Source organism: Amblyomma americanum, chromosome 4 (assembly GCF_052857255.1).
Source record: "Amblyomma americanum isolate KBUSLIRL-KWMA chromosome 4, ASM5285725v1, whole genome shotgun sequence".
NCBI lineage: Eukaryota > Metazoa > Arthropoda > Arachnida > Ixodida > Ixodidae > Amblyomma > Amblyomma americanum.
Genome location: NC_135500.1, coordinates 110,770,669 through 110,786,714, shown reverse-complemented (window position 1 = coordinate 110,786,714; position 16,046 = coordinate 110,770,669). Strand labels below are relative to the sequence as shown.

Here is a 16,046-nt window from a genome sequence, read left to right as displayed (position 1 = left end):
TGAGCTTCTTAGCTGGTATGACAAAGGGACGACCGGCTAGGAGAGGCTAAAGATGGCGGAAAGTTGATGTTCGTTCGGCCGTCTTGAACACGAACTCTTCCATAATGGCATCTAACTGCAGGTCAGCAGCTCTCTTCTTGTGCACATGGAGGAGAACAAGATGCGTCAGCCTCCTCTGCTCAAGAATGTTTTCACAGGACACTGAAAGAGCGCTCCGCTGAAGCATGCAGAACACGGGTGCACAGAACACGAGTTGGAGGTAGCGGACAACTTGGGCCACCATTTCACGAATGTCTGCAGACTTTTCCTGAAGAATATTCTTTAATATGCGTTCGCTTGCAGCCGGACCCTCGTCACACAGGAGCGTTAGCGAAAGCACGAGGTGCGCTGAAGGTCCACTGAGGTAAAAACCTGCAGTGTGTGCTCATAAAAGCTCATTTAAGTCACTTTCCGCGTATTTTCGACCTCCAGCGGCGTCAGTCAGATTGTGCTCGAGACAGATCAGTTGCTCCATGACAGGCTGCTCAAATCGCCGTCAGATCTCGCTGGTAATCCAATCAATAGCGCCAAAAAAATATTTTCTCTGCGATGACTTGCCGTCAAGCACTGCATGCAGAATCCACAGGCTTATCTGTATTGACGCCTCTTTGGTGGCTTCGAAACTCTGGGCACACGAGGTTCCTTTAGCCCTAACTTCGTTGATTAAGTTCGCCCGCTGCCATATATAGGACGTCCAAAGCGGCGTCAGACAGTAGCCCCGTAGCCTGGACAAGCTGTAACAAAGATCCTCTACTATTTCTTTTGCTCCCGCAGCGAGATAAACTTAGCGTTGAAGCACCCTCGCTAACTCCTGGCATGGGCCAAGCAGGGGTATAAAAAGATTGATGCTCAATAAGGTTTCGAACTTCAGTACTTTCTCGTATACTTTCAATGCTCTTTTGCTGGTGCAAGTGAGAGAGCTTTGACCTTGTACGAATTCCTGCAGAGTCGCCTGCACCCTTTCATAGTTCTCGACGAACCTTTCCATTATTTTTACTCTTACAGTCCACTTCGTTGGACACAGTAGTAGCAGTGTGTTCGGGCTGGAGCAATCCCGCTCACGTGCCTAAATACCCGGACCAACGGCAACGTTCGAATAAACAGCCTTCCTGTTCTTCGATTCGACGACTGCATTGGAAACATCCTTTACTATGTTCAGAGCATCCTTACGACATCGCAGCTTCGGGCGGCCTCCTGGAGTGCCAGGTCTAGGCAGAGATTACTGCACTGCAAAAGGATTGACAGTCGTTCAGAGTCTGTAATCCTTTTTTGGGAACCAGTAAACCTGTTTGACATATTCGCGGCCCCGTCAGAAAAGTGGCCCCTTACGTTGCGGGAGTCCATGCCTGAACGCAAAATCACGTCTGTCATATCCCTCACTCAGCTCTGCTCTCTGGTGAATTGCACATGCCAAGAAACTCCTCACAAGTACATGCCCTTCTTCCAGCTACTTAAAACAAAAATTGCTCGCCGTGTGTAAAAAAAAATCGAGAGAAATTAAAGGGGTGCATCCAGAAAAACAGAAAGGATGACCTATCGAATATCGTGATGTCACATAGTTTTTTTTAAGTTTTATTAATTGGTTTTTGGGGAAAGAAATGGCGCAGTATCTGTCTCATATATATAGTTGGACACCTGAACCGCGACGTAAGGGAAGGGATAAAGGAGGGAGTGAAAGAAGAAAGGAAGAAAGAGGTGCCGTAGTGGAGGGCTCCGGAATAATTTCGACCACCTGGGGACCTTTAACGTGCGCTGACATCGCACAGTACACGGGCGCCTTAGCGTCCGTGTGCTGTGCGATGTCAGCGCACGTTGAAGATCCCCAGGATAGTTTGGCAAAACCAGTTTCGGTTTCGGTCCAGGTTTTTTCTGATTATATTGGAAACCTATTCATGAGGAAAAAAAGACATGGAGGTACAAAAAATGTAATGGTATTGTTTGAATAATGTTCGAATATCCTTCATAGCGGAAATAAAGCATCTACGAGCAGTTTTGCCAAGCATCCACTGCACATCCTGTAAATCTCTTTCATTGCTAATGCCGTGTAAATTTTCTATTACAAGATATCTTGCAGGATATTTTGCATACGTTTCAAGGATGCCTCACAAACGTGGTAAAAATTGTTCACAAAATTTCTTGTGGTTGTACTGGATCTTGAGTCACTATTTTAGGTTTCAGCAGTGCGCAATAAAGGCCGCCGCAGATAGCCTTCCCAGGCGAAAATTTGTAAATGGAAATTAGCTGGTTTCTAATTATTCTTTTGGTCCCTGAAGGAAGCCTTTTGGTTTATTGCTGCTTCAGATGGTACCAGTAGGGCACCAACTAGTGTTGTACTGGGATCTACTGGTCGAAGCTTGGTGGTTTGCTGTTAATTGAAATGGCGCCTAGGGCACCAACTTGTTTCGGCCTGGGATCTGCTGGTCCCATAAGGAAACCTTCCGTGTTTCTGTTAGTGTACATGACCCCAATAGCATAAACTGGCTTTGTGTTGGGACCTTCGGGTTCTGATTTGCGATTTGTTGATTCCAGCCTTCCAGCTGAGAACTTTTTCTTGTTCAGTTGAGAGCTTTTTGTGTTGTTTGTGAGGTAATAGCATATTTCAACTAACAATTTTTTGACTAAATACAAAGACAGGATTTTGACTACAATAAATTGGACCCGCCGCGGTGACTCTGTGGTTAGGTCGCTCAACTACTGATCCGGAGTACCCGGGTCCGAACCCGACCGCTGCGGCCGCGTTTCGATGGAGGCGAAACGTAAAGGCGCCCATGTGCTGTGCGATGTCAATGCACGTTAAAGACCCCAGGTGGTCGAAATTATTCCAGGAGCCCTCTACTACAGCACCTCTTTTTATTCCTTTCTTCTATCAGTCCCTCCTTTATCCCTTTCCTTACGGCGCTGTTCAGGTGTCCGCCGAGATGTGAGAGATACTGCGCAATTTCCTCTCCCAAAAACCAATTTTCGATTTTTTACTATAAATTGCATAAATAATGCCATAATATAATGAGAAAGCTTTGCTTATCAACCATTACCTACTAACGCCATGGGAGAAGTGCTTACATCATCGTGTTAAAAACCGAAAACAGAACTAATTTGTTATCATGCTTCAATAAATAAAAATTTGAAGAAAACTTGAAAAGGCAAAAATTATGTAATATTTAAAGTAACATAATTTGTTTATGGCTTAGCATTTTCTAAACTTGCCGAGTGCTAAAAGTTACGTGGAAAAATATTTATTCCTTATTTTCACGATGAGCGTTTTAATAAGCGTTTTTGTTATTCTCACGGTCTCCGTCGAAACAGTACCGAAACAACATACACACGTGCTACTTGCCTGTGGATGTAGTCGGCGGCGCGTTGCTCTTTGCCATTGCGTGTGGTATTAGGCGCTCGTCGGTTTCTTACTCGCTCTTATTGTTTGATCTTTGTAAGACATGAAGGGTAAAAAGACTAAGGGGCCTCGGAAGAAACGCGATCCTGCGATGCGTAAGAAAAAAGAGCCGGAACAGGTGAGCGTCTCGCATTTTTCCAGCGTGTCTGACGGGGCTTTCCGCTGTCATGTTGAGCAACTCCGATCGGAAGGGGGGTGGGGTGCTTGATCACGTCGCCGTCCTGACATCTGAGTTGCCTCAGTACATGTCGTATTTTCTAACTTCGAGCGTCATGCTCCCGTGCTGCCAATCCGAAGCTAGTACACCTTGGATGCCGACTGTCAGTCCTCACGGATGCGTGCTTCGTTCAACCTGAATGCAGGAAACGTTTCTGGAGGATGAATCGGACGGGGAGGAAGACTTCGACAGCATGAAACTGGACGCGGCTGCAGCGGCGTCCAGCAAGAAGAAATCGGGTGGTTTTCAGGCCATGGGTGAGCGGAACACGCAGTAGCGAAACTGTCCGTACGCGTGATTCATGTTAGCTCATCGCCTAAAATGTTTGAATGAGAAGAGCGGGCAAGCAACGAAAGTTTAGAGGGGAACTAGTTTTTTGAATGTCGACTAGTTACAACCCTGTGTACCCTGTGGTTAAATTGCACCTCTATGGCTAATGCCACGTCCGTGGCATTGGCTTGCCATGTGCCCCGTCCATCAAAGACAGTGAACTGTCATTTACTATGCGGAATCCTCTGTTTCCATGGTTGTCATTGTGCTTACATCCAGGTGAATACTGTTTCAGTTTCGTCTATTTCGCAGTGTACGTTTCAGATGGTGCCTGACAAGTGTCTGAAGAACAGTGCAGACCATCGGAACATTTGCCCTGCATGCACATAAGCTGTGAACATGATTACTGCAGGCCTATCAAATCTGTATCCTCTCAAGAAAATTTCATGGAACTTTTTTGCTCTCTCTTTAGTTTGCATGTGCAGGTCACCCAGCAGTTTTCTGCAAGCCACTCACGGTGCCCTTGTTTCTTTTTGTCTGGAGTTGATGTAACCATTCTGCAGAGTTCGTCATGTCTGACAATTGGCATGGCTCTGTTAAGGCAGTCCACGTTAGTTAAGTCAGCTCAAATCAGTTAAATCAGACAAGTCATCAGCCAACTAATCAGGGTAACAAGATTTATGTTTCTTTCCCATTTCCAGGCCTCAGCCATGCCATCCTGAAGGGTATCCTGAAACGTGGATATAAGCAGCCAACGCCAATCCAGCGCAAGGTGAATGAATGTAAAGCTGGTTGCTCGCGAGACCTATTTATGATTAGTCAGCACCTTGGCTGTCGTATCGCTGTATTTTGGGGGCTGGCAGGCGTATGGGTGCCAGCAAGTCATGAATCATTCCTACGTGTGGGCGAATTTGTGGCTGCAGCTGCTCATTTGATGGCACCAGCTGAACCTGCCACAACTGCATGCACTCTTCAAGGGACGACAAACTGTTGGCCTTTAGCAATAGAACGCCCCGTTCTAATCAGAAACAGGCTACTTTCGCTGAAACTGGAGCTACTAGAAAAGGCAAAAAAAAAATAATGAAATGCAGCACAGTCAAGCTTGGATATATTAAACCTGGGTGTTTAAAATTATTGTCTATATCAAGCTCACAGATTATCTTCTTGAAAATTATGTGTAAAAGTACAGGAAAGTTGCGCTGTATATCAGACTGCACTCCACACCCCTGCAAGTGACACTTTTCCTGATGGTGCTGTTTGATCACTTTCCGCACACAGAGACCGGTCAGCTGCACAGTCTTAGGCACCTACTGGTAGTGCTAGTGTTGTGAAAACGTGTGACGAGATGAACATATGGTGGGCTTGAAGGTGGTCTTTAGTCTATTGTGCTCGTTTTTCATGCCATATTGCTCTCATGCGGTAAAGCTAGCCCTACTACCTAAAGGGTAATAGCTGCCCTCACATGGCGTGCTTTGCTGCTGAAACTGTTGTGGCAACAAACTGTACTTTAATTTTAATTAGCGTTAGTCCTATTTTTAGTGTACTGGTAACATGACTTGACACCTTATGATAGGCGGTGGCTAGTTCCAAGCACCATTTGCAGCGGCTTCGATGCGAAGCACATTATAACTATACTCCGTCTCACAAGATGTTTGCAGCACTACGAAAGGTACAGCTCTCTCGTCCAATCAGGATGGCGCGCACTACATTAGTGTGTTCCTACGCGCCTGTGGCTCCATCCACCTGATGTCCTGGTGGCTTCTTTCTACCTCTATTTATAGTAGCACCGAGCCACAGGTGTTCCACCTCACAGAGCCACAGGTGTTCCACCTCACAGCGCCAGGCCTTTCCTCAAAATCCAACTTTCAATTTTCAGTTTTCTCTTGCTTCTTTCCCTCCTTTATCTCTTCCTTTACGATGCGGTTCGGGTGTCCACCGAGATATTGTCTTTCTTCTTTCCCTCCCTCCTTTATCCCTTCCTTTACTGCGCGGTTCGGGTGTCCACCGATATATGTGAGACAACCAGGGTACTGTTCTCATCAGTTCCTCTGTTGTCGCGTCGCAGTAAATTTCAGTAACCGTGTCATGTGCATATAAATTTATTTACTCCAGCGTGCCGAGGCAGCCGAGTGTCGATGGTGGCGAAATGCAAAACAAGCCCATGTGCTGCGCGAGAGGCAACGCACGTTAAACGGGTTCGATCATCTCATCGTCCTCATAACAACTGAATTCAGCACTGCTGGTTGTGTCGTCCTCCAGGTTGACAACAATGGCCGGTCCCTGGTCAACAACATTGTCGATGATGTGGTCCAGTTTTCTCATCACATCTTCCTCACTGATAATATGCTGCACGTAATTCTTCCATTTCTCAACAGTCACTTGCGTGATGCCTTGCCAAACCAGAGGCTCGACGTCTTGGAGCTTAAACGTCTTGTTTTGGCTGGCCACGAAACCCTTGACGTCGCTCCAGACAAGCTCTATCGGGTTCAGTTGGCAGTGGTACGGTGGCAGGCGCACAACGAGATGGCCAGCAGCTTTAGCAATGCAGTCGACACGGTATTGCTCCCCACCTGTGTTCACATTGCTGACAAGCTGCATGAGCTCGGCCTTCACCATGCCGCTGCTCCACGCGACACCTTTTCCGGACAGCCAAGCCTGTATGTCCTTTTTGAGGCTACTCATCCGCGGCACTTTATCCTGCTTCACAGAATGATATGGCGCGTTGTCCATCACTATAACGCTGCCGGGTGGTAGTAGTGGGAGAAGTCTCCTGGAGAACCAGTTTTCGTAGTGTTCCTTGTTCATTTCCTCGTGGTAATCGCCCGAGTTTTTCTTCGCTCGGAAAACTTCCGCTGCGCCTTCGACAAAACCTTGCTCACTACCGCAATGCGTCACAATAAGCCTGCCACCTTTGCCACTGGGGTTTTGTAGACCAGTCGACAGTCCGGATCGATGCGCTTGGTGTGCAGATTGGATGGTGCAGTCAGTCCACACTCGACTTCGCGTGTGGCCGGCGTTAACCCACGTTTCGTCGGTGAAGAAAATAGGCCTACCCTGGCGTCGCAGCTCCGCTATCTGGCGCAGGTACCGGCGGCGACACTGCACAATGTGCGTCGCTTCGATTAACATCGCATTCCGAGAGCGCTTCTTATATCGGAAGCCAAGTTTCTTCAACATCCTCTGCATTGTCGCTGCGGACACGGTCGGTAGCGTTTCGTCCTCTTCGAAATGCGCAACCACCTTCGCGATAGTTGGAATTTCCCCTCTCTGGAAAAAGGTGTGTACCACCCTTCGCAACACGCTCAGGTCAAAATCGTCCAGCTTCTTCGTCCGCTCGCGGCCTCTTCCGCCAGCACGCTTCTTCGGTGACAACACTCGGCCCGCGTTCAACGTCTCCGTTGTCCACTTGTAAAGCGTTCGCTCGCTCACCTGCGTGAGTTTTGCCGTCCTCTTGATGAGCGCATTTGTACTCCAACTGCCCCCGCACTCGACGCGAAGCGCTTCAAGAACATTTAAAGCCACCTGCTTCGCCTGCTTGGGGAAACAGCGCACTGTCGGTGTAGAGCACACAGGAGACACAACAGACTCGTCCGACGCCATGTTGGAAAGTGGCGACGCATCACTACCTCGCAGCAGGCCTCCGCAGAGCTGTGTCCGTACGGGCTTTGTCTGGTAATTTCACCAGTGATTGAAACACTCCCTACCATTTAAATATACCTGTCCAAGTCATGTTTTTAGTTGCAATGCTTATTGTTTTGATTAATAGTCATACACTCCTCAAATATTCGAGGGACTATTTTCTGCGTTTCTGCAGCCCTGATTGGACGAGAGAGCTCTACCTTCCGTAGTGCTGCAAACATCTTGTGAGACGAAGTATAGCAATGCCTAGCGAGCAGTGCGCTGCCAGCATGTCGGTGGACAGCACGTCGCCACAAGAAGTGTGTCCTCTAGCTTGATTACTATGCATTCTTACTTCTAGGTTACACATAGGCTTATTCATGGCCATTTTTTATATATCAAAATCTTTTGCAGTCTTCAAGTTTGATAACTCTGGGTTCTACATCTACTGTATTACCGGCAGCAACAGAGAACAGTTACCGTTTCAGCACAGCTGTGCAGTCTCTGCTTTTTAGGCAGGTGTAACTCTATATACAATCAGGTAAAAGCCACATTCGTGTAAAAGCCACACGCCCAACCAAAACCATTAAGCAAAGAAGCGTTAAGAGGCAATGGAATTTGTGCCGTGAGAGCTCAACTTCAAAAATTTTTTTCTCGCTTTAAACAAAAATCATCTTGATTGAAACTTCTGAAATGAAAGATAATAAACTTTTCTACTAAACCCTCCATCGTTAGTATTTTTACTTTGACCACCTCGAGGTAAAATAAATGGTGTTTATGGTTCAAAATGCAGTTTTCTGCAAATTCAGTATTTTATTTCACTTCGACGTATTCAGTTTCCTCACCTGTAACATTTTTTATAAATAATAGACATCTAGGGAAGCAAGATGGCTATTTGTTAATTTCCGGGAGTAAGTTGATGTTTTTTTTAATGTGAGACTAGTATGATTTTTACATTTTATTTAAATTGTAAAAAAAGATACTTTTACCCTCCAAAAATACATGATCTGAATCTAATAAAAAGCCAAAATCTCTGCAAATGCTATTTAAAATTTTGTGGAGTGTTTTCTGAAAATTTGAATTTTTTATCTATTATTGAGCGGTGCCTGGTTTCTCGCATTTTCGAATCGTTCAAACTGAGCTCACCTAACGAAATTTTTTCGGAAAAAATATTTTAGGCTTAGATTACGCATGTTGTGATAAGTTTCCGTGAATTTTTTGGAGCGAATCGAAGATGGTTGAGCGCAACGTCTGGGACGTTTGCATGGAATGACCCTATAAACAATACACCAGGCATATGCTGATTCTTCAGGTATAGATCTTGCACAAAAGGGATACGTACAATCTCTGTTCTATTGTAGCCGGGAAAATTTATTTTGGGGCCACACCTCGTCAAAATCTAAAAAAAAAAAAAGTGCGGAACTTACACAAATGTGCACGGTATTTAGCTCGGAAGTTCATGTTTGGGCAAGCTTATCTAGCTTTATGAAAAAGAATAATTGTGGGGCCCATTTGTTGTAAATATATTTGGCACTGATGTCACACATCTGCATTAACGAGATAAAAAATGATGGTAGTCATGAGAGCTGCCCTCAGTTATGAACAATTTGCAGGTCTTGGTCTGGTAGTAAACTTGTGTACAGTTTTAAAATGTCTCGAAGGGGAATCTGTGGAATGCGGTGCCTATGCCTTTTGGATGGCATGACGAATTCACACAGCACAACTTCCTATGAAATGCTGCTTAAGCTGAACAAATTAATTGCTAATGCTTGGTCTGCCTAAAATTTTTAAGGGCAAGGACTTTTGTGAAGTAGAGTTTTGTGAAAAACAGTTTTTTTTTTTAGCTACCACGACCTTTTATTTGTAAATTGTTGGTGCTGGAAAGTTCAGATCAGTTGCAAGGCACGATTAAAGCTATGAAGTGTTGATGCTTATGTCATTTAGCTCTCTCTCAGCACAAGAACTCACATTTTTGCAAGTTCTTTTGCTGACAGGGCACATTTTTTAGACAATATTAAAACTACGTGTGTTTCGGTCACTAAATTTCACCTGTGAGTGGGAAAGAACCTTGCAAAATCGAAGTGTAAAATTTTAAAACCCAGAAGTGTACGATGGCGGCCTAGTTGGTATGGCACAATGAAATATAAAACTGCACGAAGGACAGGACACAGGACAGAAGTAGACAGGACGAGCACAGACTTTCAACTAGTTTGTGGAAGCAACGCCTCATAATTTCCTCAACAACAATATGCATGCGCGCTTAACCGTGCACTTAAAGCCTAATCACCTTCCAAAAGGAAAGTAATTTCAATAGGAAAGAAAGTTCCTTTTTGTACAGGTGAACGGAAGGCTCGCTAACATATTTGTCGGGGCCATATCTGTATGCACATAAAGCTTTGTAAATTTCACAGTTCTTCTTGTCATTGGCTCCGCTGATTATCTTAGTTTTCTTTAAAAGTTGCGTACAAAATGTTGTTGAGGAAAGTATGAGGCATTACTTCAATGAACTAGTTGAAACTGTGCGCTCGTTCTGTTTACTTCTGTCCTGTGTTCTGTCATTCACAGATTTTATTTCATTAAAAACCCATTTCTTTGCGGCTTTCTTGGCTCTAAAGATCCTTGTCCCAACTTAATCAAGAAACCAGGGTATTTTAAGCATTGCAAGCTACACAAGATACTAATTGCACTCTGGACAGCAGAAAGCAGTGCTGAACAAGGAATATTGTGTGTTTGTGTATACATGCATGCAGGCTATTCCCGTGGTGCTGGAGGGCCGTGACATAGTGGCCATGGCACGCACGGGCAGTGGCAAGACAGCCGCCTTCCTGGTGCCCATCCTGGAGCGGCTTGGGGGCCGGTCTCCACACACAGGGCCCCGCGCCCTGGTGCTATCGCCCACTCGCGAGCTCGCTCTGCAGACGCACAAGTTCGCCAAAGAGGTGGGTGCGGCCTTCACTACTTTAATACATGCGATGACATTTGGGTTGTCGTCTCACAAAAATTTCTGGCTTCTTTGTCTCAAAATTTCCTGGTTAGCGAGAGGGTCATAACATCATCAGCACTGCCAAATTTGAAAATCTAAGGACTAGATTGTTCGAGTACCTTTCAGTGGATTATGATATGGGAATATGCTAATCCACCTTAATCCATGTTATGGAAGGGGGGGGGGGTCTACTTCAGGCATTTTAAGGATTCTTTGGAATTTTCTAGGATGGACCAAGTTCCAAATGGTATGGCATTTTCTTCTTTGCGAATGTCGTTAAGCAGGCGTCCAAGTTTTTGCGCTTAGATTCAGCAAGGTTTGGTGCTCTTTGAGTGGTGCTGGAAACAGGGGGAGCTGGCATTGGTGCAGCTAAAATCAGAAACGCTTATAAAAGTGCACCTAATGAAAGAACACACAAATGTACATATGTTGACTACATGAGCATGATACATTTATGTACAAATACCCTCTGCTCTTGCTGAAAGAGCATTAAAGTTACCGCACCCCACATTTGTTCTGGTACCATTTACCTTTTTCGTAGAAATAATTGCACTCTGCCTTAATTCAGAGCCCCTGTTTACTCCACTCCTTAAAAGCTGCCTCGAGCAGCTTTCAGCCCAAGAGCTCCAACTATGTATATATGTGGTGAAATAATTTGACTGGTGCAGGATTCTTCTTTCTGCACGTTTATTTTCGCAGTTTATTCTGGCCCATGCTACCCATCCACTGCGATAGCGCAGAAGTTTGTCAAGTTTTTTGTGCACCAAGAAATGCATTCAACTGAGCAGGTTGGTTAACAAAGTTCGAAGAATACAACAAAAAATACTGAGAGGCAGAGAAGGCGCAATACGTATTGCCAGTGCCACCTACTGGTGCCTACTCATGTTTCTTCACCATTCCCGAGTGCTTTTGCTATGACTTCTTCAAGTTACTGGGCACTGGGTGAAAACAGAAGAGGCGCTTTGATATCTTCCTGAGGAATGAAGGGTAAATTGTATCACCACTTCTTCTCAGACATCTAGGTTGTGATATCTCGCGTCTGAAATCATAGTTCAAATACCGTATTTACCCGAATGTAACGCAACCATGATTGTAACACAGGTCAACTTACTGGGTGCAAAACAGGGATAAAAAAATACACGGTTGTAATGCGAAAGTCGACTATGTGGGTGCATAAAGGAAAGAACGGAAGAATAGGAATGTAACATGAGAAACGGTGCCACTGTTTACAGAAAGATGAGTAGTACTTTATGAACAAAATGACTTCAACAAATGGCTTTCATGCACCCTTTCTGTTTCAAGAGAACCACATAAAAGATTACCAGATAAGAACTATACAGAGATGAGTACAGAGTTCCGCCGTGCCGTCACCATGTCGACTGTGCACTTTAGACACCTTTTCATAAAATCGAAACTTCTCCCGCTCAACCAACCTGCAAGTCATGCCTCCCAAACGTCCATGGCCATTCTTTTGCAACATTTAAACTAGTCGCATCTTCCACGGAGGTGTCAGAAAATGGCACGGGTTCGATGTCACCGAGAAGTTTATCAGATAGCGATACTGAACAAAGTAGGGAGAACACCTTTCTATGTGCAATAGCATTGCCAAGGTTTTCTTGCGCAAGAAGAGGATTACTGCCGTTAGCATGCGGCATTGGCGGCACTCCGAACGTTGCAGGAGCCTGCCAAACCTTCAGAAAACGAAACAACAGTCTTTACGGTGCCATCTCGCATATTCTACCACATTTCCTCAGGACAGTGCGTCGAATCCACTGCCTGGCAAGTGAGCTGTCTCCAGTGAGGACTTTGTGACTGCTCGGAAGTTACTTTTTTTTTTTTTTACCGTTTCCCGAAGTTGCAGGCCGACCTGCACGACGCATCAACCAATATGCAAGTAAATACGGCATATCGTGCTTTTGCCTCCGCATAATATTCGATTATACTGCAAGGGGTGACTTTTAACTTCTATTTCCGGTAAGAAAAATTCACTCCACACTGCAGTAAATATAGTGTCTTTTACTTGATTTTGAAATTTCACCGTGCACTAGGCGATGCAGAGTATGACTTTTGTGAGGAACATGGGAAAATCAGGAAGATTAAAGCCCTCACTTCACCACTGTTTTCTTTCTGTGCATCAGTAGTGCCGTTACAACTGCTATGAAATGCACGTGAATCCGTATACTTTTTTTTTTATATACCACGGCAAAACACGTTCTCACTGACCCCGACCTTTTCGAAAGGTCCTCAAGAGACAGGAGACAATGTAACATTAACCATACCCTTCTGATGACAGACATATTTTAAATGTAGCCTAGAAACAGCTTTCAACGGGGCCACACATTCTTCCATAGCTGCTGCATGTGCAATTCCCTTGACAAATTATTAATTGCCAGTCTTGGGAGGATGTGCAACGTGTTGGGAAGAACAAGTAGAAGAAATATTTGGGGGCGAGCGAAGGACACTATTCAGCGAGCAGCACGAAAAGAAGGAAACAGAGGTTGGTTGGAGATAGTCAGCATGAATTGTGTAAACAACAGCCGTTCGATTTACTTAGTCTTCCAGTGTATATCGGTGACACTACTGAAACTTTTCCTTGCCGGCGTCATTGTGATGCCCTCTTGTAGCATGGTGTTCGAAAGCACACATTTGTCTGGATATAAATGTTGTGTTTGGTGTCACAGTGGAGAGGGGTTGATGGCAGTGAGATGTGTGTTTGTTGTGGTGGTCTGCCAGGAAATTGCTTTATATGTTGCAGTTGGGCAAGTTCACTGACCTTCGGTCAACAGTGATCCTGGGCGGTGACAGCATGGAGGACCAGTTCGAGGCACTGCACGAGAACCCTGACCTGCTCATCGCCACACCGGGGCGTTTCCTGCACGTTGTCATGGAGATGAGCTTGCGGCTCAACTCTGTCAAGTACGTCGTCTTCGACGAGGCTGACAGGTATGGCTCTAGCTGTTTTCGCTCTCTCTGCCTCTTCATTCTCTCGTTTTTTGTCTTGTCCCTTTTCGAATGAGATATAAACATAGAACAGCATTTATAGTTAAAGCTGGAATAGCAAAATTGACAGAAGTTTGCAATTTTTCATTTCATGGAGGTTTCTGTTACTTACAGTTTTTGCATGAAGACTCTTTGTATAATGTGAAAATTAAACCAGAGTAACAATTCAGTTCAAGTGAAGAGTCACTTACCAAATGTTTAGTATCCCAGCTCACATTCATACTAACCTGGCTTTGGCAGTATCCACCGCTGTCTACAGCACGGTTTGCACAATGCCGCTTACCTGTGAAGTGCGGGAATAAGAGAGCTGGTGGAGGTCCCTGATTCTTTTCACAAGTCTCCTCACCCAGCCTTGTTGACTTGCCGTTGCCATGAGAAATGGGCACACAGGGATATCCTTGAAAATTTTTTTTTCACAGCACCTGCATAGCACAATTCATTATAAGACCCACCTTGTTTTCTGTATCGGACATGCATAAAATCGCACCATGAACAGTTTCAGCTCAGCAAGGTGTTTCTTTATACAGGAGAACCCTGCTGTTACCTTCTCTGGTACCGAGTATTCCTGACTGCTGTGTTTTCATGAGCCAATCCCATCCGAGCTCTCATAGAAACCCATACAATACAGACTCGGCTGTCATGTCGCAACTCTGGCGGTGTTCCTGCATGCTGTCTCACAAGTGACACTTTGCAATAGTGGTTTACTCCGTGCCGGCATTTTTACAACCTATGTTGAGCATGCACGCAACGGCGATGGCAGAATGGCCCAGCACAACGTAGACTGGATCGGCCACCACAGTGTTCGGTAGCTTCCGGTGTATTGCACCCACGCCGACGCCGAGCATACTTAGAAGTGGCATGAATATTGTTAGGGCTGTTGGTGCAGATCATTCGCCATTGTGGCCAAATGCCAGGGGGCAGTGCTGTACAGCGAGGTATGAGGTATGGGTTGGCTGTTAGGCATGTTTCTTTCATCGGCGTTTGCCTTGTCGCCTGCAGCTTGAAAACACAGTTATAGGTTCTAATAGAAGAGGATTGTGTGGAATTAAAACAGTTCAAAAATGCCATATAATGCGGAATATAGGTTGACCCCCTTACCTTGAAGCAAAGAAGTGAACATAAAAATTATAAGGCACAAAACTTCGCTTTATTTACTGGTGCCACCAGACTCGTCGCCTGCTCTTTCTTCTCAGCTCTCTGAACTCTCGTCCGAAGACGACTGCTTCACACTGGCTGCGTTCCACAACATGTCGTCCTCGGTACCGTTCAACGAGTTGCTAATGCAACAATTCTTGAATGCCCGCACCACCATATCGTTGGGCAGCGAGCGCCAAGCCTGAGACACCCATGTGGCCACAGTGGGGAGAGGCAGCCTGCGCAGCCGGTCAGTTGGAGTCTTCAGGTTGTCGCCGGCCTTCCACTGATTATAGAGTTCACGCACACGGTCTTTAAACACGACGCCCAGCGGCTGTAGTGTTGACGTCATTCCCCCTGGAATGACAACGAGCTCCGTCCTCCTGTCGCAGAGCGCTTGCTTCACGCCGGTGGTCAAGTGCCCACGAAAGGCATCCAAGACGAGCATGCTCAGACACCACAGGAGTATGCCGGATCGTCGATTCCAGACGGTATTGATCCAGTTCACCATGAGGGCCTCGTTCATATCGCTTACCCTCAACCAGCTTACCCTCGTATGCCTCTGGCAGCTTCTGGCAGATTGATGTGCACCGGTGAAGTGCAAATCCTTTGCGTCGCATGCAGCGACGAACCCAGTAAATGGAGCCGTTGAATGGCTCCTGGGACTGTCCGGATTGACGGGCGAGCTCAATAGCTTTGATGCAGATGAGGTCTCTGTCACTGGCAAGGATCTGGCACGATGCTCGCGGACGAAATCTGCCACCTTGTCTTCAAGCTCAGGGTTCACTGCGCGGTTCCTGTAAAAAGGACATCTTCCGCGCATTGCAGGCAGACAGCTAGATTTTCTGTGTTCGCCAGTACCGGACGGTTTTCTCCGAGATGCCAAAGTGTCGCTTGGCTGTTCCCATACACTTCAGCGAATTCGACTGTTTTTAAATGCCGCGGTCAACTGATGCCGAGTACCGGTGCTCATTTTGCGGGTTGTCGCGAAATTAATACGTAACAACGCCAAGAACGATCACTGCCATCAACGTTTGGCCACGTCGGTAAACATGGAGATAACGATGCAGATGCCAAAAGATCTGCGGCTCCCACATGTTGCCATTGCCAGACGACTATTCAGGCTATGCCAAGGGCTGGTATATAAGACGAGGGGTGACCTTTTAATAATATTTTTTGGAAAAACCTCAGCCTATATTCCGCACTATACGGTAGCACAGAAGTATATGTGCGTGCCCGAACTTGGCCTGCTCTGAGTGCTTCTCTTCTTCACTGCTCTCTCCCTTCCATCAACAGCTGCTGAGGCAGAAGGAAAGACATTGCAGGGCATTTAGGGCATTCTGTGCATGCAACTGATCGCAAGAGCCCTTGCAATTCCAAAGAAGCATGCTGCC

General features: G+C 45.9%; 1 protein-coding gene across 2 annotated transcripts in view; it reads left to right on the top strand.

Annotated features, from left to right (window-relative positions):
• Nucleotides 1–3,340: 3,340 nt before the first annotated feature.
• Nucleotides 3,341–16,046, top strand: part of LOC144128209 (ATP-dependent RNA helicase DDX54) — a 50,450-nt gene continuing 37,744 nt past the window's right edge. The window contains exons 1-5 of one of the 2 annotated variants that reach the window (XM_077661427.1): nucleotides 3,341–3,548; nucleotides 3,793–3,904; nucleotides 4,619–4,689; nucleotides 10,286–10,474; nucleotides 13,274–13,461. In XM_077661427.1, coding sequence (XP_077517553.1) covers nucleotides 3,474–3,548; nucleotides 3,793–3,904; nucleotides 4,619–4,689; nucleotides 10,286–10,474; nucleotides 13,274–13,461 — 635 coding nt within the window. In that variant the 5' untranslated portion in view covers nucleotides 3,341–3,473. The remainder of the gene's footprint in view (nucleotides 3,549–3,792; nucleotides 3,905–4,618; nucleotides 4,690–10,285; nucleotides 10,475–13,273; nucleotides 13,462–16,046) is intronic. The other variant, XR_013313723.1, reaches the window with a different exon arrangement.